This window comes from Oryctolagus cuniculus, chromosome 18 (assembly GCF_964237555.1).
Source record: "Oryctolagus cuniculus chromosome 18, mOryCun1.1, whole genome shotgun sequence".
NCBI classification, from domain to species: domain Eukaryota; kingdom Metazoa; phylum Chordata; class Mammalia; order Lagomorpha; family Leporidae; genus Oryctolagus; species Oryctolagus cuniculus.
In genome coordinates this window covers 55,349,587-55,375,765 of record NC_091449.1, presented here as the reverse complement: position 1 = coordinate 55,375,765, position 26,179 = coordinate 55,349,587, and the positions used below count along the sequence as shown (strand labels likewise).

Below are 26,179 nucleotides of genomic sequence, written 5' to 3'. Positions count from 1 at the left end.
CAGGGCTGAGCCAGATTGGGATCTCAATCTGGGTCTCCCACAAGAGGGCCAGGGACCCAATGACTTGAGCCATCACCTGCTGCCTCTCAGGGTACACATTAGTAGGAAGCTAGAACTGGATGTGGAGCCAGGACTCAAACCTAGGCACCCTAATATGGGATGTGGGTGTCCAAAGTGGTATCTTAACTGCTATTCCAAATGCTTCCCTTTCCCCATGTTCATTTTTTTCCAAAGCTTCCTGTCATGAAGTCACAGGATTGCCCCAGGGAGAGCTGCTGTATTTTATCTCCATAAAGTAAGTTCTTTAAAGAAAGAATTAGCTTCCCTCCTATCATGCTTAGTGAAGGAATCTTCAGGAAACCAGTTAGTGAGAAGATGGCACCTCAAGCAACACTAATTTAAATTTGTAGGCATATTCTAGAATATTCGTTGGGAAGCAAGCCCTTCATTTTGCAAAGGTAAATGTTATGTCTGGAAAGAAGTGGGCAGCTTCAGGAAGCAGAGCAGTACGTGAGCTACAGTGAGGGAAGGTGGAAAAGGGAAGCTGGGTGAAGACTGTGGCTGAGGTATAGGCTCTGGTGTTGTACAAGAAGGCGCTTCATCCGAGGCCATTACAGGCAAGACGGTGACACATGGGCGAGAAGCATCTGGGCAGGTAGAGGGGTGGGGCGTTCCCAGACTCAGGAGCCATTTGTCACTTGCCTCATGGTCTACCACTTCGTTCCCACCAACAGGCTGCTCTGCATTTTCTAACTCTTTTTCGACTTTGACCACCCCGCCATCTTCCTCTGATGTGTGGGAAGAGACTTCATCTTGTGTGGTCTCCTCTTCATCACCCTCACTGTCACCTGGAACACACAAACTGGTCATTGGTTCTGATTTTTGCAGAAACATATCCTGAGCTGCTATCCACCCTAGACTTTGCAACTATAATGAAAAGCATTTTCAGATCTTCCCTAATAGAATTTTATCAGTTCTTAGTTGGCAACAAAGCACGTGAAGAGGGAACCAGCTACAGCTGTTATTTATTATGCTAGATACATACTAAAGAAAATGTGAGCTAAACCTGCATTGGAAATAGTTATTGGGCCATCTATATTATCATATAAATAATCCTATATATGGTCCTCAAATATCTCACACTTCACATTGCAGCTCCCAAGCACCTCATGCCGAGCTCACCTCTGTGGCGCACTCCCTCGACTTGCCAACAGTCCTCACTGCTCTTATTACTTACTTTTCTCCATGATGCCACAATGACTGTTTAACTAATCTGTTCTTTTCCAGAAAACCCCAAGGCAGCCCCATAATGACAGCACCAGCAAGTTCCTCTTTCTTCTTAACAGTAAAGGAAGCAGTAATGAATTAGGTAAAAACGGTGTAATTTCAGAGGGAAAGGGCTGGTTTTTTGCAGTGGGAAAATTCCAACCAACCTCTGACAGTTTGTAGCAATAACCCCCTCACTCTGTTCTTACTCCACTTGTAGTAACACAGCATTCCAAGCTAAGTAAGTCCATTGTTTCTGTTGGTCCTTTGGATTATCTTATGGATAACAGATGCATTAAATGGAAGAAATGGGCCATTCTTCACTTTAGAATTCTTATATAATTTCTTATGACTATAGAGCACAGGATGTGGCTGTGGGGAGATCTGCCAGTGGCTGTTTTTTCTCTATTATTAAATAAAAAAAAGAAATAAAACAAAATAAAAAACCCAATATAACAAATGGAGTTCTTTCTGAAAGGAATAAAAGTTCCAGTACCTTGAAGATCAGAATCCTCTTCTGATCTTCCCCAAACCTGGGGAAGCTGTCAAACTCCAACTCTATCCTAGTCCCACCTACATCCTGGACTCCTAGGCCACCACGAGCAAGAGAGGAGTGTTGGGAGAGTCTCCCAGGCTCTCTGCACTGAGACTCAGGGTTCGTGGAGAACAATGCTGTTATCTTCTCTTCATGACCTCTTGCATAATTTCTCAGTACTAGTATCTGGGCAATACCTATTATGTTTCCTTTTTTCCTGGCACAACTGATTGCATTCACTTTCTTTATAAGAAAATATAACCAAATGATTGTATTAGATATCCCAGTCTGTTGGTGGACTGGATGTGGACCCTCGAAGATCTATGGTATATATGCCTTAGTCCCCAGCCCAAAGCATCCTTTCATTTGAATCCATTTCAATAATAAAGGACAGGTAAAGATTAAATTATACCAGGTTTTCCCATCAGCTCCCTACTGGAATACTTTAAGCTTTGTCTATGACAATCTTATATCAAACACATTTTTATAATTTATTAGTAATCTAAACATTTCTCCACAAGAATGGTTTTTGAAAAATAGATGTGCTGTCTAGGGGGCTGACATATCTTTTCCAGAAATGATGGAAACCTATTAGGCTTTTGTAGATGTTGCTAGTCTTACCTGGTACTCTGAAACTGGAGGCTCCCATAGGTTTTCTAGAAATTTAGGGGTTCACTATTCTGTACCTGAGTCATTAGTTGCCAAATTATTATTATTATTATTATTATTTTTTTTTTTTTTTGACAGGCAGAGTGGACAGTGAGAGAGAGAGACAGAGAGAAAGGTCTTCCTTTGCCGTTGGTTCACCCTCCAATGGCTGCTGCGGCCGGCGCGCTGCGGCCGGCGCACCGCGCTGATCCGATGGCAGGAGCCAGGAGCCAGGTGCTTTTCCTGGTCTCCCATGGGGTGCAGGGCCCAAGCACCTGGGCCATCCTCCACTGCACTCCCTGGCCACAGCAGAGAGCTGGCCTGGAAGAGGGGCAACCGGGACAGAATCCGGCGCCCCGACCGGGACTAGAACCCGGTGTGCCGGCGCCGCTAGGCGGAGGATTAGCCTAGTGAGCCGCGGCGCCGGCCAAATTATTATTTTGTTATTGCTTAACCATTTGGGTAGAAACTGTAGTTCTTAGATGGTTACAGAACTCTTTCCCTCTTTGCTCTCCCCCAGCCTCAAATTTGGAGAAAAATCAGATATGTCACTCTTATTTGACACTATAATAACCAATATCAAATAGCTGAGATCAGAAAAGTATGGAAATCTTCCGAGGAAATAAAACGTCTCAAAATGTGTATTTAGGCAGGTCACGGGAACAGATCATCCAGGAGACTCAACTTGTAAAAGCCTCTGTGTTTTGATTTTCTTTTCTTTTTTTAATTTTTGACAGGCAGAGTTAGTGAGAGAGACAGAGAGAAAGGTCTTCCTTCTGTTGGTTCCCCCCCAAAACGGCCGCTACGGCTGGTGCTGCTCTGATCCAAAGCCAGGAGCCAGGTGCTTCCTCCTGGTCTCCCATGCGGGTGCAGAGCCCAAACACTTGGGCCATCCTCCACTGCATTCCTGGGCCACAGCAGAGAGCTGGACAGGAAGAGGAACAACCAGGACAGAATCCGGCACCCCAACCGGAACTAGAACCCGGTTTTCCAGCGCCACAGGCGGAGGATTAGCCTAGTGACCTGTGGCGCCGGCCTGTGTTTTCATTTTCTTAACCACAGGGATCTAACTAGGACCTTGGAGCAGGAAAACCTCAACCTTAGCCCTGTATGTGTGGCATAATCGCATCACTAAACAAATCTTGTGTAACATTTTAACTGGGCCCTCAAGTAAAATCTGATCAAGGCTGTCCTTATGTTTCATTAATTATGAACAAATATGAGTAGATACCAGGAGACAGGGAGTTTTTCTTCTTGAGCATTAATTATTCCTCTGTTTCTATCACAACCATTATGAACCTGTGATTGGCACTGTGCCAAGTGCTGTACTCTATGCATTTATAAAACATAATGCCAAACCTGTCCTGTCTTTCTAGACAAGCACACACTCACACATCTTCACGTACCCTTGGGGACTGAGGACTCACATACCTCCTCCTTTACATCTTCCTCCCAACCCCCATGCATAATCCCCAGAGCACACACACTCTGATAATTCTTCTCCCATTGCCCTGAGTCATTACCAGAAGGTGCAGAACTCACTGCTACTGGAGTCCTGATCTCTTAGTTGTTGGATAGCTTGTCGCTGACTGCCAAGGTCTCCAGGAAAATCAGTTTTCATCATCGCCTGGCGGGCTTGCTCTTCTAGCCCAGCAAATACTTGATCCCCTGGTGGTCACAAGGAAAAATAGTCAGGCCACCAGCTGGGCAGCATGTTCCCAGGCAAGCTGGCTGGAAGGTCAGACCATTCAAAGGAGGAGACAGGCAGGTACCCGTGGTGGGTCACTCATCTCCGAGTCAGCCTGCTGCCTCCAACAGCTTCTGGGCACAGCTGCTCTTCTGGGCAGTAAGCCAGATGCTCCAGAAAGTATAGCCTGCTTCTTTTAAATCCTCATAGACTTGACTCTTTCAAAAGGTGATCAATGATACTTTACAGATTTACAGCATCTCAATTCCATTTACAACCTTGCATCAAGACTGGGGAGAGAGAGGCAAGAAGCAGCAAAGTCAAGAGAGGAAGATAGTGCACCCAATCTGAGCAGCTAAATGTGCTCACATTATGGCCCTGTGTCCATCTCTGACTGAAAACAAGTGTCTCCAATAATTCTTCTAGGCAGCACTCTCTCTAATTCTGTGTTCATCCACTCTCTTCCCAAGACTTGCTTTAGAAGTTGTTCCCTGAATTTCCAGTACTATCATAATTAGCATTAGACTAGAACAGGTAGTATATGAAGTAATTTCTGCTGAAGAATGACCTTTATGATTTACAACTAATTTACAACAAGTATTCTTCTAACTAATTTACAGCAGGTTATATTTATCTAGTCTTCTTGGTTCAGTGTAGTCTTTTTATTTGTATTCAGTATCCAAAGGCCCTGAACTTGTCCTTGATTTTGCATTTCATGAACTCTGGGATCCATGTGGTTGTTGAAGAGTTAACATTTAAGTGCTTTTTTATTTCCAGGAGACCAGACCATAAGAAGAAAAAGAGTTCAGTTTCTCTGGGTTTCCATTATCTCAGCCAGAGTGGAAACTACATTTCTCATTCCCCAGCCAGCAAAAGGGAATAATAAAAGCCCTGATGAAAAGTCTGACAATAGAACAGGCCCTGTACATAGGCTCAGGTTCCCAGACAGGATACAGTGATGTGGGAGGTATGAACTGATGAGGTCACCTGCACAACTAGTCCTCTGGGCAGTGAAAGAATCGATGTGAACTAGGCTTCGTGTGATTCATTCAGCAAACATTCACTGAGCATCTACAGTATGTTAAATTCTGAACACTAATAACAGTTACTATTTGACACTTGCTATTTCCAGGCTCTATATTTAAGTGCTTTATAGTCTTTGCCTTGCCTTTATTCTGTGAAAAACTTTTAGGTGGTAGATATTACTATCTGTATTTTATTGAAGAGGAAACTAAGTTCCATGTTGGAACCAAATATTCAAACCCAGGTCTGTCCAACTCTAATGTGTATTATTTTTTAACCAATTTCTAATAAAGATGTAAGTAGAAAGTTAAAAGGTTTATCCAGGTGTTTTTGCTGAAAACAAATGTTTGTATCTGTGTGAGAAGAATGGCTATGATCCAAGTGTTAGTGTTAACTTCATACCATGGGAAACTGATACATACAATTCAAATAGCAAAATAATATTCTCAGGGCCAGTATGTGACAAAAGCAAAAATGATGCTTCTGATACCATGTCATGAGTTAGCAAGCCTGGATTAGAGAAACTAACATTATAGCTATTATGACTCACACTGTGGGTGGAAATGGAGGTGGTTGGTATTAAAGTGTACTCTCAGTTATATGGCTCTCAAATAAAGGAAAAAATAAGCTCCTTTAAGTCAGTCTTCATAGTATCCAAAATACCAGGGCCAGCGCTGTGGTGCAGTAGGCTAAGCCTCCACCTGTGGCACTGTCATCCCCTATGGGCAGTGTTTCGTGTCCCGGCTGCTCCTCTTCCAATCTAGCTCTCTCCTATGGCCTGGGAAAGTAGTGGAAGATGGCCCAAGTCCTTGGGCCCCTGCACCGGCATGAGAGACCTGGAGGAAGCTCCTGGCTCCTGCCTTCAGATCAGCTCTGCTCCAGCCTTTGGTGGCCATTTGGGGAGTGAACAAGCAGAGGAAAGACTTTCCTCTCTGTAACTCTACCTCTCAATTAAATGAATAAATCTTAAAAAGAAAAAAGAAAGAAACCATCTTCCCCCCATCCCCCCCCCAAAAAAAAAAAAGGTGGGGCTTTGGGTATGATCTTTCAAACAATATGCAAGATACCACATTGGATATGAATTACTTGTTAGAGAAAGTAAAAAAATGAATTCTGCGTTAGATTGTTTCCTCTTCCCTCTCTGTGGAAGTAAAATACTTAATTTTTCCATGTTAATTTCCTTGCAACCACAAGATTGTGTCCAACTGGAATAGTTACTGAATTCCTCTGGGTAGGTGCATGTTTTCAGATGTAGAAGCCAGGGGCAGACACGGCACTACAGCACAGGTTACATACTAGAATATCATCCTCAAGGGTCAGACCATTCTTGTCACTGACACTTCAGGTCTCTAAAGAATCCAAGCTAGAAGCCAGCTAAGTATGTAACCAAGAATAAGCAATAAACTTTTTTTTAACAGAAATACCATTCAATTGGTAGAAAGACATTTAAAAGGACAAAGACCTTTGACAATGAGCCAGTGACCCAGTTTAATTTTCATGAATTTGAACTCGTTTTTTTTTTATGTATTAAATATAGAACATTAAATTTTTTTTTAGAATTTTCCTTTTATTTGAAAAGCACAGAGACAGAGACATGGAGAGAGAGAGAGATCTTTCATCCACTGGTTCACTCCCCAAATGCTTGCAACAACTGGAGCTGGGCCAGGTAAAAGCAAGGAGCCTGAAACTCAATCTGTGTCTCCCACATGGTTGCCAGGGACCCAAGTACTTGAACCATAACCTGCTTTCCTCCCAAGGTGCGTGTTAATAGGAAGCTGGATGGGAAGCGGAGGTCAGAACTTGAACCAGGCACTCCGATATGGGATGCAGGCATCCCCAGTAGCAACTTAACTGCTGCAATATATACACTCCTCTTCATTTTCTTTTTCTTTTAAGATTTATTTATTTATTCAAAAGTCAGAGTTACACAGAGAGAGGAGAGGAGAGGCAGAGAGAGAGAGAGGTCTTCCATCCAATGGTTCACTCCCCAGTTGGCCACGACAGCCGGAGCTGCGCCGATCCGAAGCCAGGAGCCCGGAGACTGTTCCAGGTCTCTTACACAGATGCAGGGGCCCAAGGATTTGGGCCATCCTCCACTGCTTTCCCAGGCCAAGCGGACAGCTGGATTGGAAGTAGAGCAGCCGGGACTCAAACCAGCGCACATATGGGATGTCAGCACTGCGGGCAGCGGCTTTACCCGCTACACCACAGTGCCGGCCCATCCTATTCATTTTCAATTGATTTGAAAGGCAGAGAGACAGACACAGATAGACAGATTTGTCTGTTTACTCCCTAAATGCCCCCAACATCCAGGGCTGTGCATTATCAGGAAGGTGTATCAGAAGTGAGAGCAGGGCTTGAACCCAGAGACTGCAACAGGAGAGCAGTGTCCCAAATGCTGTGCCAAACCTACTCCCCAAATTTATTTTTGTCTATTGATATTTTCTAAATATTTAGGCCTTCACAGAACAGAGTCTATTTAATACAACTTACCTAAGATTCTTGCTAGCAGTCTTGCCTAGGATAATTAGAATAAATTAATTTTGTCATTCCTTTTTTTGGTAGTTTGAAATTAAGTGCTGTGCTCTTATATTTTATTCTATTCTTGACTGGGAGAAAAAGGCTTAAGTAAATTTTATTCCTTAAGAATATTCCTATAGGGGCTGGCGCTGTGGCGCAGTGGGTTGAAGCCCCAGCCTGCCAGGGTCAGCATCTCATATAGGCACTGGTTCGAGTCCTGGCTGCTCCTCTTCCGATCCAGCTCTCTGCTATGGCCTGGGAAAGCAGTAGAAGATGGCCCAACTCCTTGGGCTGCTGCACCCATGTTGGAGACCTGAAAGAAGCTCCTGGCTCCTGGGTTCTGGCTTCAGCTCAGCTCAGCTCTGGCCGTTGGAGTCATTTGGGGAGTGAACCAGTGGAATGGAAGACCTCTCTCTCTCTCTGGCTCTACCTCCCTCTGTAACTCTTTCAAATAAATAAATTAAAAAAAGAATGTTCCTATTTAAACAGTACCACAAAGCAAAATATATAACAACCTTTTAAAAAAAATTTTAGCAGAACATATAAGAACATATGCGAATGATCTTCTAGTAGTCACTGTTTACCTAATCTCCAAATCCAGTTGTCCAGAATTATCCTTTCATAAAAGGCAGTGAGACTTGCTATAAGTATGTCATGTCAATTCAAGTATAATGTAATCCAGAGAGATAGTAATGATTAAGAAGTGTTACTGAATTGCCTGTTTTCATAATGTGGAACTGTTTCTTTCTTGAGACTGTTATAGGTTTAAAAAAAAAATCCTCTGGTCCCAGAATTAATGTAGCACAACCATCTTTTTGATTTTGAGTAGTTGTCTGTCAATGGTTGAGAAGAGTCTTGTAGGCGTCACAATAAAAAAACAAGGTGCTACCTCATGTGTTTTTGTAGAAAATCAAAATACTGTTTGTCTCAGATTTGGCTAAGATGTTTCAGACAGCATAAGAACAAGGCCATGTGAGTAAGTCTGGAGAATAGAGAAGAAGACCGGAATGACAGATTTCACAGTTCTTCTTCTGGGGTCCCTGTTGCAGCTAAATAAATGCAATTTCAAGCTGACTGAAATTAAGTGAGGCAGATGAACTATATTCCCTAAGAGAGCAGATGTCAAGTTCAGAAGAAACAACTAGTCATGGGAAGGAGGAGCTCAGGTTTCCACTCAGCTAACCCAAGGTGGTATCACATGTTGGGAACACAGCCATTTGCCTCAGGAGGATGAGAACAGAATCAATGAAGGCAAAAAAGTTACACTTTTTAAGAACAGAGGGGACTCCAAAGGCTTTCATTCCTGCTTCTCTATGAAAAGCTTTTAGTTGAAATTGAAGGTTTTTAGTCTCTTATGTATTTTGCAATCTGAGACTAAAAGTCTTAGGAAAAACAAATTTTCCCTTTTTTAGTGGTTTAGTTGGTTCAAACACAGGCAAGTGTGCAAGGGACTGTCTTTTCAACCTCTACACAGAAACTTGTGCTCAAGTGGGTGAGATGGGGAGGGAAGGAAACCGGGGAGAATCAGAGAATCAGCCCCTCAGCGCTTCTCCGTAACTAACAGTTCTGGCTTCACTCCAAAAGCTGCACGTCAAGTTACTAATGAAGGGAGGCAGGCAAAACACGGGGTCTGCCGCATGTTTAGGAGGAAAGGACTGTGCCAGTAGTTGAGACGTAAGAGTCCTGAGGAAAACCAAGTAGACGCCTCGGCAGCCTGCCCAGTGGCTTCCAGGTTGGAATGAACAAATGCTCCTGCGCTACCGCAGTGGGATTCCAACATGGCCTTTCAGGAGTGCTTCTAGCTTCATGCCACAAGGTCTAGGTTTGCACAGAAGGCAGATCTAATGAAGCTCAGCCATTATTCCGCTCAAGTGCTGATTGGCTTTGACATCTGTGCAAAGCCAGATGTAGACTTTCCTGCCTCCCATACCTGAGTCCATTTCATATTCTTTAAATAAGCAGCATCACATTCAATATATTTCACTGCAAGGTGAGTGGAGAATCAAGAAGTCAGAAAACTAAAATTATCTATTTCTACTCATCACTGCCATGGGCAAGAAGATGATCTTTCAAAACGGGCAGGGTCAGCTTCATTCCCAAATAATAAATAAAACAAGGTCCTCAGCAAACAGCACATCTCAGTGCATTTGCTTCCTTAGTCCTGCTGAGTCCATCAGCTGAGAAGCCTTCCAGAGGCATCACTGCAAACGGCCACTCCTTAGCGGTCTGCTTTGTAGGTGCAGCTAAACCTCGGTATTCATAGCCCCAAAATAAAGGACCTCCTCATCACCACTGAAGACACTACAAAGTCCCATCCAGTCTACCACAATACAGCTTTTACTTGCTTGGCTCTGGTAACTGCATTGTGCAACTGTGAAGGTGTGATACTTTCCACTCCTCTGGGGCCTGTCTGTCCATCTGTTTTCCAGCTCCGACACCAGCTCATCTTGGCTTTGCCTCACTATGGTAGGAGGAGATGCAGCTGATGGATACATGTGGTGTGACGCAAACACAGACCACCCAAACCTTTACTGGCTTCTCTGGCCTTACCACAGTCATGCCATCATTACAGCAGATGTTTTCCTCGAATCTAACCAATCTCTTGGGACAGGAGGTTTTGGCAAACACTCAACTCCTAAAATTGCCTTATTTATGAAGCCATCATCTCTAAGAGTATCTTTCCTGCCCTGCCTTCTTGGGGTCACATTTGTGTCTTCTATCAGTCAACACTCATCTTCAGCTAGAGCTGAGAAGACAATCTCTCTGACCCCTGTGTTGGAGGGCCTGTGCTAGAGAAACTCATTTATCTCCCTTGACAATCCTCACATTCAGGCCCACTGCATTTTACTGTTTCTACATCCTTCCTAAGCCACTCATCTTTACAATAAATAGCTCAGACATGCACCTGTTCCAGAACACACTCTTGAAAGCATTCAACAGTTCTATTTCAGGCAACTTACCCAGGACTTAGAAGAATGAATTGTAAATGGGAGTTTGCTACCCTAGTTTTGTTCATCTGTAAGATGTCAAAGTTCCCTTAATTCTTCCATTAAAACCATTTTGTCTCATACTCTTGAAATTATCCAAAAAGTAAGATGAAGTACATAGTGCCTGACATATCACATGTTTTTAAATAATTTTTAGTTCTCCTGTCTTCTTGCCTAATTTATCTTATCAAATTTCAGGGTTTTTTTTGTTTGTTTGTTTGTTTTTTTACTTTAAAAAAAATCTTTTCATATGTTACAGCTCTGAATTTCGTTCAAACACTGGTGTCCTTACTCAGTCCATCATAATCAAAGGGAGCTATTTGTCCCTTCAATCACTATTTGGGTGAGCACGCCCATCTCCCTGGATCACAGGAAAATGGCAAAGCATTTTAAACGTGTGCAACACTACCACTGATTTAGTAAGTACTTTTTGAATGCTCTCTATGAGCACTGCTAAAGTAAAGAGGAACTATACATACTCAACATTTCTGTCCTCTAGAAGTTTACAATCCAGTTAATGAAATATAAATATGAAACTGTTGTGAAACAGTGCAAGGCAACCCTGCAAGGCACACCTGGTCTTCCTGTTTCTAGTCTCTCCCTCACTCCCACACACTTCTTCATTGTAGCAAAACACTGCATTCTGAATGTCACTCAGTTCTGCCTGCTTAAAAACCATTAGGAGCTCCCACCAGTCTACAGAGTGAAATTTGAACTTGGCCTGAATGTCAGGCCTCCATAATTTAGTTAAACTTCTAACTTTATGTTCTATGACTTCTGGACAAATGAATGTCTGCCTCAAACTAAGTCTCTCCATCCTCTGAACATGATAGTTCCCTCCTGGATATTTGCTCACTCAGTTTTTCCTACTCCACTTTCCCTCTCATTTCTTTTTTTTCTTTTTCTTTTTTTTTTTTTTTTTTCAAATCCACTTTCTCACCTCCTAAGGCCCAGTTCAGGTTCATGGTCTAGGTCCTCTACTGTCACTCTCTCACTATCTCAGTCCACAGGGATCTTTTATCTTCTCTCCTCTTCCGTGGTACACACAGTCCGCAGCACTTCTATTTGGCACTTTGCATATATTATCTTGTATTTTCAAATACTTAAGTTATATATGTTACAGTCTTGTGTATCTTATATTGTTTTACAGCCCTGACATTTAGCATAAGGATTTGCGCAGAGCAGGCTACCTATAATTGTTAATATGGATATTAAGTATGAATCAAATGTACACACACCTAAGAGGTTCCTAACACCTCCTTCAGCAACCAGACACACTTTAAACCATCAAGAGTCTTTTTTCCTCACAAACTAGTGAGAGTGCAAGTTACTCTTCCAACCCTCAACATTCCCAAGTCCCAGAAGACAAAGCCCAATACTCACAGTGAACTTTATTTGGATTAGTCTGTTTCCGACGGGACATGTTTCTCTGATATGAGAATTCTGGCCTTTCCCAGTTTCACGACTGCATGTGTTACTATTTCTTTGCAAGGTGCTAGCCTACAATAAAAAGGATATTATTATCATATGCCATTTCCCCCAGAAATTATGCAAAATTAAAAAGACTTTGAAAAATAGCTCCAGAGCATATAAAACTCACCAGTTATAAATAATTGAACTACCAAAAGAAATGAATAAATCTCTAATACAATGTCACAAGAAGTTAAAGAGAAGACTCCTTCAGAGGATTAGGGAATTCCACTCAGAATCCAATTGTAGAATCCATTCTGTTAAGTGATCATGATCAAGGTCACAGGAAAACAGAGGAAACAAAATTCAGGCAACCAAGCCTAACCAAGGTTAAAAGTGCGGCAGACTCAAAGGAATAATCCCATGAGTTGTAAGAGAAGCAAAGGGAAGTCAAAGAATGGCAGCTCACATTGCACACGCTCTGTAATCTGCACCAACGGGAGCCTCAGACATTTTGCTAAGAAGTTGTTTGGCAGCAAAGTCATCATATCCCTGTGAGACAGGCAGTGTCACAAAACTCTTAGGCGTCTATAAATTAAAGCAGTGTGGGAAACAGAGCCTGTACCTGGTGACAAGACACAGTGGTGGGCACTGTGGATGACAGGGTACAGAAGCAAATCAAAGTGCCAGGGTTGGAGATGGACCCTCACAAGAGCCAGCTGACATCCATGTTACTGAGTGCTAGCCCAGCACCTCAGGGGGAACACCAGTCCGCCCTGCTCACACGCGCTGGAGAAGGGGTCAGAGTCGGTAACTTCGGAGCTGTTTCTTAACCCAGCCTCTGGGGAGCAGAGAGCAGTGGGAGGAACGGGAAGAAACGCTCCCTAAACAAGAAGCGCTGCAGAGACTGTCTGCGCCCCGACAGAGGAGGGGACACACACTGGAGCCTGGAAGTTCCTGGTTAACTGCAGGAAAACTGTCCAGCCACAAGCACTGTGAGAGGATTTCAAATCAATGGGTTAGTAGCAGAAGCTGTGACATTTTCTTTAAAAGATGGGGTGAATCAACAGATACAAAGAGATGAATTCTTTCCTACCAAAGACGGAATATGGATGGGAGGGTTTCTGCCCTCTCAAATTGTACTCACATTGAATTAGCAAAACTCATTTATTTCCTTAAGAGGAGTTATGAGAAGTGACTACTGGCTGCATGTAGTTTGCACTCTGGTTAATGGACCCACCTCCTGTTTTGCCCACTGACTCCTCTATGTAGCTAGAAAGGACCTCAAGCCTGTAATCAGATCCTGCCTTCCCTTACCAAAAGAAGAAAGAAACCACAAATGGCAAAGACAGGCCTCCACAGGAAGTGGCAAAGGAAGCAGCTTTCAGGCAGTCTTCTATCACATCTGCATATCAAGCACAGTTCTCTTTCAGACCTTTAATTAAAAATAAAGAAAGAAACTCCAAATGTATGCAGTAAAAGAACATTTTAATGACTCAGGGAGCAGTATACTGCATGCTAATACTAGTGGTGTATGTTCTAAGATTTGTTTCTGTTTCCAATCACGCAGTTATTTTATTAATGGAAGCAGAGAGCGAGTATCACACTCGCCATCTTTTCCTCTGTGTCTCTGGAACCACCAAGTGGGAAGCTGAATGAAATGCCAGTTGACTATCAATTACTCTGAAAATACACCTCCCTATCGTATAAAGAAAAAACGGAATCTTGACTAATGTTTACATTTTCTCTCCATCAAGATCAGAAATCGAAACTGTGCCATCAAGTCCCTTCTGAAGGAAGGCCCAGTGGGTTGAGCCTGGCTCTGTGCAGCAGTTCCAGGCTAAAGCTACCAGGCGGAAGACAGCATCTGCATATTGAAATGGGCAGTGTCCACGGCCTCTCACGAGCCTCCTAGTGGCCGAAGGGGGAACTGACCAGGTGGTACCCCATGGGACGTCACACCTGAGGGATGGGGGAAACAAGCAAACACCCTCCCCTCTCGCAAAGCAAGAGCAATAACAAAACACCCCTAACTCACACCCCCACCACAGGGACTGGCGTTATGGACTCTCGAAAATAAATAAGGAATAAACAGCCCCGAAAGGGCACTCCTGACCCCACAGCCGGGTCTCGGGGATGCGGTGCCGCTCATACAACCGACAGCCACGCTGCCCCAAAGGTCGTTCGTCCCGCGTCACTTTCACACGGCCACATCTAAGACGAACCCCAGTTCACGGGCAGCTGCCCGAACATCACCACCCAGAAGGCAGATGGGATGGAGAAGGGCAAACCGGCTGCAGGGCTCCGGGGGGTTTCCGCTGGCGAGGGAAGGCGGCTTTGTCCGTGCCGCCCTCGGCCGCGGCCTCGCCTCCCCCGGCCCCGACGCTGCTCTCCCCCAGGCGCGACCCCAGCTCTAGCAGACGAGGGTGCACTCCCACCTCCAGCTCTGCGGCAGTTCCCACGGAGCGCAGCCGACTCGCCCGGATCCAAGCGGCGCGTATCTGCCCAAAGAGGAGGACAAGGCGCTGGTCAGGCCCGAGCGGTCCGCACAGGTACGTCTCGCGACTGCCTGGCCCCGAGCCCGAGGGGGCCCGCGGCGCCCGCACAAGCCCTCAGACCACGCAGGCTCGGCTGAATCCTAAATTTAGAAGCCGTCCTGCGAGACGCGAATCGGGCGCCGCTGCCCCCGGCCGCACTCCCACGCCCAGCCTCCCTCCCGCAGCTCCACCCCGGCCTGTCACTCGCAGCGCGGCCGCCCGAGCCGGCCCGGCCCGCCAGGCCCGTGGCCCGGACCCCGCGGGAGGGACCCCTGGGGGGCCGGCGCGGAGGGAGGGGTGCGCCACGGCCGCCCCCGCCCCCTCCCCGCACACAGACAAAAGGACCGGCTGTCGGCGGCCCCGGGCGGGCCGGGGGCCCCGCATCCTCAGGCCGGCCGCCGAGGCAGGACTCGGCAGTGTCTTTACCCGGCGCCTCGGCGCTCCGCTGCGCTCCGGGGCCCTGGGCCCCGCCTCCGGACAGACGGACCGCCGGACAATGGGCCCCGGATCGCGGCTCGGGCCGGCTGGGCCGGAGCTCTCCAGGACCGGGCCCCGGAGGACGGAGGACGGCTCCGGGCCGAGCTGGTGGCGGGGAGCCGAGGGGCGGCGCTGCAGACGGACAAAGCCAACGGCAGACAGACGGACGGAGGGGGAAAAAGATGGCGACACGGGCGGCGGGAGCGCGCTGCTCGCGCACCCGCAGCGAGCGGGGCGCGTGCACGAGCGCCTCCCCTCCCCCCGCGGCCGGTCCCCCCTCCCCGCTCCCCGGGCGCGCGCCGGGCGCCGTGGGCGGGGCTTGGAGGGCGAGGGTCCTGGGAGGCGGGACTTCAGGGAGCATCCAATGCCGGGCGTCGGGGTGGGGGGGTGTCGCCTGAGTCCGCGGCCCGCGAGACCCCGGAGCCCCGCGTCCCCCGGGCCGTCCCTCTGCGGCCCTGTCAGCCCTTCGACACCCCACCCTGTCAGCTGCGAGCCTGGTTTCCCACACCCCCCATCCAGTTCAGCCACAAAACCCACATCCCCCGGCCGCAGGCGCACCGCGGGCTCCCCCTCCCGCGGCCGGCGTCGGCCGGGTCCCGCCGGCAGCACAGGTCCTCAGCGCGGCGCGAGGCGGCCGCGGCCGGGGCGAGGCCCTGAAGGGGACCCTCAGGTGTCTTTCGGGTGTCGGCTTCTCAGCCCGGAGAGCGTCTGCACTCAGGGCTGGACGGCCTGCAGCGGCTGCCGCTTAACGGGCACGGGGGCAAGTGGCGGCGGCTGGGCTCCGCCTGCCGGGAAAGCACCTGCCGCCGCCGCCTCCCTGCGGCCCGCTCGCCGGTCTCCCCGCGGCTCCCGCGGCAGAGGTGAGGTGCGGGCAGGGGGAGCCTGGCTCTGCCGCTGACCAGCCCGCGACTTGAGTCTCTGTTTCCTAAAATGTAATTCCTGGCCTCCGCTCCCACAGAGCTGTTGTGCCGTTTAAAAAGTAAGAGAGTTTCTGGAAGTATTACGCAAATATTCATGATGATTCCTGGCCCCGCAGGACACAGAGCTACTGAGGGCGCTGACGCTCGCTGATAAAGTGTCAGGCCCTGGTATTTGCATAAAGCATTAAAAAAAAAGATTTTATTTATTTGAGAGGCAGAAAGAGAGACAGAGTAACCTTCCATCCGCTGGCTCACGCCCTAAATGGCTGCTGCCCTGGAGGCTGGGCCAGGCCAAAGCCAGGAGCCAGGAAGTCCATCCAGGTCTCCCGCGAGCGCGCAGGAGCCCAGTCACCCGAGCCATCCTCTGCTGCTGTCCCAGGCGCCCAGCAGGAGGACGCTGGACGGCTAGGGGAGCAGCCGCGGCTGGAGCTGGCGCCCAGGAGGGATGCCCTGGTCACAGGCAGCAGCTTAACTTGCTCAGCCACTTCGCTGGCCGCTGCGGAGAGCATTCTCGCCTTATCTTTCCTCCAAATCTCCAAGGCTATGACGTGATTGTGTCTTATGTTTAATGTGATAGGAAGGCTGTATTGCAGGATCTTTCACAATTGTGGCAAATAGTTCTACACGTTCACTCATTTGTGCATTTATTTATTATGACTGGAGTATTTAGATAGTAATTATTAACTTCAGTCAAGGACACATTTTAATTTCATTTTTAAGTAACCAGAAAATGGATGGTTTCATTCAACCAGCAAATTTTTACGCTATTTTACAGAAGAAAAACTGCGGGGCCACTGCTGTGATGTAGCAGTAAAGCTGCCTTCTGTTGTGCAAGCTCCCCATATGGGTGCCAGTTCAAGTCCCGGCTGCTCCACTTCTGATCCAGCTCCCTGCTAATGTGCCTCCGAAGGCAGTGGAGGATGGCTCAAGTGGTTGAAACCCTGCACCTACATGGGAGACCCAGATGAAGCTCCTGGCTCTTGACTTTGGCCTGTTTGGGGAGTAAACCAGTGGATGGAAGACCTCTATTTCTCTCTCTCTCTCTCTCTCTCTCTCTCGCTTCCCTCTCTCACTGTAACTCTTTCAAATAAATAAATCTTTAAAAAAAAAAAACAACAAGCTGTAAAAACAGTGAATGTAACTTTTAAGTACTTAAGCAGTAATTCTTGATTTGTTTAGACTGAGGGATACAAATATGGGTTTATTATGCCAGGTTAGTTGACATTTTCAGCAGGCAAAGTTAGCCTGCAGTGAAATTTCTTGGATCCTTTATTAAGTTACTGCATAAAGCTAGGAAGCTTGTTCCATTTCCTGGAGTTTAAATAAAATGAGACTATAAGCATGGGGTTCTTATAACCTACCTGTGCTCCAGCAATGACTATGAAGTATTGTTGCTCAGGGTTATAATTGAATAGAGGAAAACAGTAAAATAAGTGTTGTATCCACTCGTTAGCTAAAACAAAATGTTAAAAAGCTATTGACAGTCACACATGAAATTTATTGAAAATGAGAAGCAAATGAGAGGCAAGGTAACTGATCGGGACCAGCCACCAATCAGGACCAACACTCCTTACCAGAGTGCGGCCCCCAACAGCGGGTTACATAGCTTTTTATAGTATTCTGTCCACTAGGGTTCACAGTTTCGAACTGGGCCCCTGGTATGCAGTGAACAATAAAGAGGAAAACCAGAATATGGTTGTAAGATAACAGTTAACAATAACAAACCTAGTAACAGATCCAAGATATGGTCGTAAGAAATGTGAGGGACACATTTCGGTCAACCTAGTTCCTAGGAATTTGGGCCCACATAGTTTCACAAGATACACCCTTAGACATTAGCAAGCAAAGCTAATATGTACTGAAGCAAGAGATCTGCAATTAGCTTTTAGCCACACTCACTGCATTTTAATTCTGATTTTACATAATGAATTAGCTTATTTTTCCTTTGCTATTTGCCTAAATTTGTTCTAAATCTAAAAGACTTTAATTTTAAAAAATCAGTTTTTTTCTGCTTCACTTAATTTTTTAAAGATTTATTTACTTATTTGAAAGTCAGAGTTACACACAGAGAGAAGGAGAGGCAGTGAAAGAGGGAGAGAGAGAGAGAGAGGTCTTCCATCTGCTGATTCACTCCCCAAATGGCTGCAGCAGCCAGAGCTGCACCGATTTGAAGCCAGGAGCCAGGAGCTTCTTCTGGGTCTCCCACGTGGGTGTGGAGGCCAAGGACTTGGGCCATCTTCTACTGCTTTCCCAGGCCATAGCAGAGAGCTGGATTGGAAGTAGAGCAGCAGGGTCTTGAACTGGCGTCCATATGGGATGCCAGCACTTCAGGTGGCGGCTTTACCCGGCCACAATGCTGGCCCCTCCGCTTCACTTTAAAAAAAAAATTATTTATTTTAGAGACAGAGAATGAGATAGTTGATTCATCCTGAAATGCCCAGAGTGGCAGCTGGGAACTCAATCCAGATCTCCTACATGAATGGCAGGCACATTGGCAGGAAGCTGGATTTGGAGGTGGAGCTTGAACTTGAACTCAGACACTACAATACGGGAAGCAGACACCCCAAGCAACATCTTAATTGCTGCTAAAATGCCTGCCCTTTTGTGTTCAGTTTTTGTGTGAGCTTCTGTTTCAGTTTGCCAGGGTATATACGTACACCTACCAGTGGAACTGCAGCCTCACATGGTAACTCCGAGTAACTTTTTGAGGAACTGCCAAACTGTTTTCCAAAGTGACTGCAACATTTTATAGTCCTGTTACAAAGTATTATGGTTTAAATTTCTCTGCTTTCTGATTAACATTTGTTGTTTTCCATCTTTTTCATTATAACCATCCGAGTGGATGTAGTCATATCTTGCTGGGGTTTTTATTTGCATTTCCCTAATGACTAAGGGCGTTGGACATTTTAAATGTGCTTATTCTTATTTTTTAAATGTTAATTTATATTTTAAAGGCATAGAGAGAGAGACAGAGATCTTCCATCTGCTGGTCCACTCCTCAAATGCCTGCTGAGCCAGGTAGAAGCCAGGGGCCTTGGAATTCAATCTTGGTCTCCCATGTGAATGGCAAGGACCCAATGACCCGATCATGTGTTTGTTATTGGTCCTTTGGAGAATGTTCAAATGCATGCCTGTTCTAAAATTGGGCTTTTAAAAAATATTTATTTATTTCAAGGGCAGAGAGACAGAGAATCAGAGAGACAGAGAGATCAATTTTCCTCTCTCCAAATGCCCACAGCAGCCTGGGTTGGGCTGAAGCCAGGAACTCCGTCTGGGTCTCCTACATGTGTGACAGGTACTCAAGTACTTGGGCAGTCATACTCTGCTTCTCAGGCACATTATCAGGAAGCTGGGTCAGAAGCCAGGGCTTAAACTAGTCACTCTAACATGGGGTGCAGTGTTGCGAGCAGTGGCTCAACCTTCTCTGCTACAGCATCTGCCCCATTCGTGTTTGTATTATTGTGTTCTGTATTTTTAAATGTATTTCGGATAATAGAGCTTTATCAGATACGTGATTTGCAAACATTGCTTCTAATCTGTGGACTGTCATTTTCTTGATAGTGTCCTTGAAGCACCAAGGATTTTGATTAGTATAAATCTATTTTTCTTTGGTTGCTTGTGATTTGGGTGCCATATATGAGTGCTGTTATCTAATTATGAGCATTTACACCTATGCTTTCTTAAAGTAGTTTGTAGGTCTGACTCTTAAATATGCATCTTTGATCCATTTTTAAGTCAGTTTTGTGTGTGGTGTGAGGTAAGGAGGGAGTGATCAGATTTCCTTCTTTCGCATGTTTGTCCAGTTTTCCCAGAACCACTTGTTGAAACTCTTCTTCCCCTCACTACATTGTCTTAGAACCCTTGCTGAAGATCTATTGGCCATAATGTATGGGTTTATTTCTGGGTTCTCAATTCTGTTTCATTGACCTTGTCTATCCTTATGCCACTATTGTATGGTCTTCTACTTCTATTTCTTCTTCCTTTTTTTTTTTTTTAAAGGTTTTTTATTTAGTTGAAAGGAAGAGTTACTGGTGGGGGTAAAGGGGAGAGAGGTATTGAGATCTTCAACCTGCTGGTCCACTCCCCAAATGCTTGCTGGGATGCGCTGAAGCCAGGAGCCAGCAGTTTCTTTTAGGTCTCCCAGGTGCGTGCAAGGACCCAAGGAGTTGGGCCATCTGCTGCTGCTTTCCCAGGAGCATTTCAGGGAGCAGAATCCAAAGTGGAGCAGCCAGGACACGAATTAGTGCCCACGTGGGATTCTTTACCTGCTGTGCCACAGTGCTGGCCCCTATCATATGGTCTTAATAAGAATCTCCTATTTTATTTAATATTCATTTTCATTTTATTTGAAAGACAGCAAGATAGACAAAGATCTCCCATCTGCTGGTTCATTCACAGATGCCCTGCTGGGCCTGGCCGAAGCCAGGAGCCTGGGATTTAATGTGGATCTCCCATGTGGGTAGCAGGAACTCAAGTATTTGAGCCATCACCTACTTCTCTCCAGGGTGTGAACTTGTAGGAAGCTGAAATGGGAAGTGGAGCAGAGACTGGAATTCTGGCACTCTGATGATGGATGAGGGCATCCCAAACTGTGTCTCAGCTGTTGCACCAAACACCTGCCCCTGAATCTCATACTTTAAAAGACGTAGTTTAAGGTTTTGATTTTATATTTATAATCTAGAGTTACATATTTTCACTGTTTTGAATTCATTTAAGGAAAAATTAAGTTTTCTAGGATGAATGCCGTGAGAACTAACTTGAGAACTCTTTTGATCTTCTATACAAATCCAAATCAGAGTGTTGTGATTTAATGTATTTTTTATTTATTGATAAATGTACACAAATTAAAAATAAAATTAGGAATTTGAATTATTACAGAAAAATAGAGGTGTGGAAAGTGTGAGAGTACTTGAGTGAGTTCACAAAAATGAAATTAAAATTTTGTTTTTGTGGAAAAAAATTTTTGAAATACATGCTGTTTTTTTCATAATACAAATTTTCTATGACTTTTAAAAAATATTTATTTATTTGAAAGTCAGAGTTATACAGAGAGAGGAGAGGCAGAGAGAGAGAGAGAGAGACTGAGATTGTCTATCCATTGGTTCAGTCCCCAAATGGCTTCAACTGTCAGGGCTGGGCCAGGCCAAAGCCAGGAGCCAGGAGCTTCTTCCAGGTCTCCCACATGGATGCAGGACTTGGGCCATTTTCCGCTGCTTTCCCAGGCACATTAGCAGGGAGGTGGATCAGAAGTGGAGCAGCCGGGACTTGAACTGGTGCCCACATTGGATGCCGACTCTGCAAGTGGAGGGTTAACCTTCTACACCACAGCGCTGGCCCCTGTAGTCTCTTTAATTGCAGGTGTCAGCACTTTTCCTGTAAAGAGCCTAACTGTGAGTATGTTAGGCTGTGTGGGCAGCCTAACAGTGTCATAAGGTCACTGACACGTATCATTCTCTTTTCCTGCACCCTGTAGCAATATAAAAACCACTTATAGCTGGAGGGCTGTACAAAACAGTCCTGACTGATTTTGGCCTGTAGGTCTATTACTGATGGACTTTTACTGTATGGGTTCAAAAACTATATCAGGTATTTTGTATCATTTATACAAAAACAGAGTACCTGGTTAATTAACCAAAGGAATGTTGTGTGTTAATTTTTGTTCTGTCAGCGAAACAGGATTTTCGGGTAAAACACTGTGAGTCAGTTTTTTTTGTTTTTGGTTTGTTTGTTTTTTGTTTAGCTTCTGAATGAACTGGTCTGTTCAGCCAGAGCCAGAGACACTGTTTTGAATATCTGGCTGGTCGTGTTACAATTCACAGTTGTGTTTTATAGGAGCTGAATAATTACTAAATTTTGCTAAAATGTAGGGTACATGTGACGATGGTTGCTGAATCCAGACAATTCCTGGAGTAGGAAGAAATTTCTTTCAGTGGATTCATGTCACCTTGAACGAGGCTAGAGTTGTATGACACTTTGAGCTAATCTTCCATAGTCTGAACAAGGTCAGGATAATGTCAAGGATCCTCTAAGTTATCTGAACATACTGTGCTACTAAGGGCATGAGGAAATAATAACTCTTAGTCAGTTAGTGGTATAAATTGATACTTCCTCTTCAAAGGGTGATTTAGCAATATCTAATTAAAATAAAAAATGTACTTACCCCTTGACCCAGTTCTTCTACTTCTTGGCATTTATGCACTGAGTACAATTCATGTAGGCAAATATCTAATCATTGTAGCATTGTTCACAGATTCAAGATATTGGAAATAAAACTAAATACCCATCAATAGAATAGAGTTTAAAAGATCTTGGTAGTGCTCGCTTCAGCAGCACATATACTAAAATTGGAACAACACAGAGAAGATTAGCATGGCCCCTGCTTAAGGATGATATGCAAATTCGTGAAGTGTTCCAAATTTTTCTGAGAAAAAAAAAAGATCTTGATACACATATATATGAACAATGGAATCTTATGAACTCCTTTAAAAGAATGAAAATTTTTTGATAACTGCTTATATGAGACAATACCCAAGACATGGATCTGAATGTAAGTTATAATATAATACATAAAGTATGCTACTGTATTTTTTTAAAAAGGCATACATTTGTTGTGGCAATCACTGGAAGGATATTAATAGCATTAAACATTATCTATTTGACAATGTTATAAGAATTTTTCATAAGGTAACACATTTAATCCTCACAACAAATATATTATGGTAGGTGCTATTCTGACTTTACAGTGAAGAAACCAAGGCAAAAGAGAGACCAAGCGGCTTCCACAAAGGCACAAGAATCTGGTGCAATGACTGTTCAACTTGTGGGGTGGGATTGAAAGACTAAGGCTCAGAGGAGAGATTTATTTTCACTGTTCATCTTTGTTTGTTGTATTTATACATTACTTAAAATTTTATTTATGTTGTTATCTGCACTGTTAAAAAGATGGGCAAAAGACTACCCTGAACACACCATTCAGAAGATAGTCAATCATGCTAATTGTCAAGATATACCAATTAAATTTTTTTCGTAACTTCAGAAGGACTGGCAAGATCACCAGTGCCCACACTCAGGGGGAATGAGGAATGGACACTCTCAGACACCACTGCTTGAAGGAGAGAGTGGTTGAACTTTCTAGGAGAGAAGTCTGGTCACAGAGTGCATTAGTTTGCTAGGGTTGCTATTACACAGTACCACAAACTGGTGGCTTAAACAGAAATGTACGGATTCCCAGTGCTGGAGGCTAGTGAGATCAAGGTGACCGCAGGGCTGGTTCCTTTACAGGGCTGTGAGGGGGAACCTGTCCCCTCCCTCTCTGCTTGCTGGAAGTTTGCCAGCAGTCTGGCATTTCTTGGCATGTGGACACATACTGTTTTATGTCTCCAAATTTTCCTTTTATATTTTTCAAATTCTTATTTATTTGAGAGATGGAGAAGAGAGAGTGTGTGCCGAGAGAGTCCTTATCTACTGGGTCACTCCCAGGCCTGGTCCTCTTGGGCCAGGCTGAAGCCAGGAGCTGGAAACTCAACCCACATCTCCCACATAGGTGGCAGGGATCCAAGAACATGAGCCATCATCACCTGCTGCCTCCTAGGGTGCACATTAGCAGGAAGTGGGGGCAGAGCCCAGACCTGAACCGAGCCATCCCAACCAGCTGCTTGACTACTGGGCCAAATACCTGTCCTCAAATGCTCCCCCCTCCTTTTGTTTATTTTTATTTGAAAGTCAGAGAGAGAGAGAGACAGAGAGAGAGAGAGAGAGAGGTCTTCCATCTATGGTGGCAATGGCCAGGGCTGGATGAAGCCAGGAGCTTCATCCAGATCTCCCAGGTGGGTGCAGGGGCCCAAGGACTTGGACCATCTTCCACTGCTTTGCCAGGTGCACTAGCAGGGAGCTGAATGTGAAGTGGGGCAGCTGGGACTCAAACCAGTGTCCACATGGAATGCCAGAATTGCAGGCAGAGGCTTAATCTGTTAAGCCACAGCACTGGCCTCTCAAATTTCCCTTTTTATAGGTCATTTTGCATTAGAGTCTAACGCATAATGTACCTAAAGAAAAAGCTACCATCTCAACCATTTTTACGTGTCTGGTTCAGCAGCACTATACATTTACATGGTCATGCATCCGTCAGCCCCATCCACCTCCAGAGCTTGTTTCATCTTTTCAAAGGAGATTCTGAACCCCTTAAACAACTCCCCGTTCTCCTGGTCCCCCGTCCTTGGCAGCCACCATTCTACTTTCTGTCTCTATGGATTTGACTACTCTGGGTACCTCATCAGTGGAATCAGACAGTTCTCGCCTTTTTTTGTGGCAAGTTCATTTTACTTAGCACAGAGTCTCTGTGTCCCACTGTGTGTGAGAACATGCTTTATCTGCTTGTCTGTGTACACCGTGTTTTGTTTCTACATTCATCCCGTGATAGGCAGTTTGATTGTTTTCATGTTTTGGCTGAGACGGACATTTTAAAACATGCTTACAGGCCGGCGCCGCGGCTCACTAGGCTAATCCTCCGCCTAGCGGCGCCGGCACACCGGGTTCTAGTCCCGGTCGGGGCACCGGATTCCGTCCCGGTTGCCCCTCTTCCAGGCCAGCTCTCTGCTGTGGCCAGGGAGTGCAGTGGAGGATGGCCCAAGTGCTTGGGCCCTGCACCCCATGGGAGACCAGGACAAGCACCTGGCTCCTGGCTCCTGCCATCGGATCAGCGCGGTGCGCCGGCCGCGGCGGCCATTGGAGGGTGAACCAACGGCAAAAGGAAGACCTTTCTCTCTGTCTCTCTCTCTCACTGTCCACTCTGCCTGTTAAAAAAACAAACAAAAACAACAACAAAAAAAACATGCTTACAAGTAAATAGCCTAGTAGAAGCCATGGTTTGATTCAACAGTTATCAAGATTTTTGCTGTCACTTTACCCCTAGAGGATGCACTTCCCAAAATAAAAAAGGGCATTTTCTTTGAAAATCTCAATGCCATCTCCACGCTTAATAAAATAATACATCTTAGATGTTTCTGGAGTCATCTAATAACTAATGCATAGTCCAGTTTCCCCCGTTGTCTCACAAGCGTCTTCCACAATCGGTTTCTATGAAGGAGGACCTCAACAAGGTGCACACACACACACACACACACACACACGCTGGGTGCCGTGTCTCGCGGGCGCTTTAGAGCGCTCCGCTCACTTATTATTTTTTTATTTCGCTATTATTTTGCAGCAGAATTGACAACTTTATACACGTATTCACTGGGAAAAAATCCACACACTTTACAGGAACCGGATAGTATTTTGAGGCCCTAGAACCTGGTTTTATTTCGAAATGCAAATGGTGATAAACACACAGTATTTGTAAATCCACGTAAACCTCACGGGAACGCGTGGCTCCCTCCGTTCTTAGCCAAGGGCTGCCCCGGGATAGCTCGGCAAATCACGATTTCGGTCTCCGTGCAGCAAGGGGGCGGGAAGCCTAGAACCCAGGGAGCCCCTTCCCACGCTAAGCCCAGAAAAGGAGAACCCGTCTCCAGCCGAAGAAACGTTCGCTGGTTTCAATACCACAGGCTGGAGAGAGTCGGGCAAAAGGGTAATCAGGCTCGGCGTCGAGCCGGGGTGGGTGAATCTGAGTCCGCGAGGTGGAAACCCAGCGACCGTGACGAGGAAAACGGCCGTCAGCGGCCGAAGGGCAGCTCCGCCCCGGGGTCGCCAGAAACCCAGACTCGGGCGAAGCTCGCTTCCCCCAGGGCCGGTGGAGACTGAGCGAGAACGGGAATAAATCTCAAGAGGGCACTCCAGGCGTCTGAGAGATAACAGCCGAGCTGGTTGGAGGAGCAGACACCACCGCCCGGCTCCCCGCGCCCAGGATGAAGTCCAGGGCGCGCCCACAGCAGGTGACTCAGTGGCCGAGACCGGCCGCCCGTCATGGCCCACGCCTCCGCCGCGGGAAGTAGTCCCTGGCCGCGCCGGCGCCGAAGGGTGCCCGGGGAGGGAGCCGGGAGGCCCTCAGCGCAGAGGTTCCGGCAGCGGCGGGCGCGCAGCCAATCTCTGGAAAGGAAGGCGTGGCTAGTTCGGCTCTTTGGATCCCTCCGCCCGGGCTGGCTGTGCTGAGGCCGAGGGGCAGCCATTTTGGATCCCGATCTGTGTTTCCGAAGGCCGTGGCTGCAGGTTTCACGCCTGGATTCGGCCAG

General features: G+C 46.0%; 3 protein-coding genes and 1 non-coding gene across 19 annotated transcripts in view; 3 read left to right on the top strand and 1 right to left on the bottom strand.

Moving 5' to 3' along the window:
* ZNF821 (zinc finger protein 821) overlaps positions 1 to 15,181 on the bottom strand; it is a 21,223-nt gene extending 6,042 nt beyond the window's left edge. For 5 of the 13 annotated variants that reach the window (XM_017342340.3, XM_002711690.5, XM_017342342.3 and 2 more), the window contains exons 1-5: positions 15,040 to 15,181; positions 14,515 to 14,577; positions 12,050 to 12,166; positions 3,992 to 4,117; positions 703 to 848 (exon numbers count right to left, since the gene is read on the bottom strand). In XM_017342340.3, the coding sequence (XP_017197829.1) occupies positions 703 to 848; positions 3,992 to 4,117; positions 12,050 to 12,089 (312 nt within the window). In that variant the 5' untranslated portion in view covers positions 12,090 to 12,166; positions 14,515 to 14,577; positions 15,040 to 15,181. Of the gene's footprint in view, positions 1 to 702; positions 849 to 3,972; positions 4,427 to 12,049; positions 12,167 to 13,393; positions 13,512 to 14,514; positions 14,578 to 15,039 lie in introns of those variants that run through there. The other 8 variants (XM_017342334.3, XM_070062695.1, XM_070062692.1 and 5 more) reach the window with 7 other exon arrangements.
* LOC138846543 (collagen alpha-1(I) chain-like) lies at positions 14,213 to 25,751 on the top strand. Its single transcript, XM_070062558.1, has 2 exons — positions 14,213 to 15,950; positions 25,396 to 25,751. Exons 1-2 carry the CDS (start codon positions 14,213 to 14,215, stop codon positions 25,749 to 25,751), a joined length of 2,094 nt encoding a protein of 697 aa, XP_069918659.1.
* Positions 14,564 to 26,179, top strand: part of IST1 (IST1 factor associated with ESCRT-III) — a 36,448-nt gene continuing 24,832 nt past the window's right edge. For 2 of the 4 annotated variants that reach the window (XM_008257561.4, XM_051846982.2), the window contains exon 1: positions 25,153 to 26,179. The gene's annotated coding sequence lies outside the window, so the exon portion shown is untranslated. Of the gene's footprint in view, positions 14,629 to 25,152 lie in introns of those variants that run through there. The other 2 variants (XM_070062696.1, XM_070062697.1) reach the window with 2 other exon arrangements.
* On the top strand, positions 22,325 to 22,431 carry LOC127491412 (U6 spliceosomal RNA). The gene has a single exon (XR_007920073.1). It is a non-coding gene; the product is annotated as a U6 spliceosomal RNA (small nuclear RNA).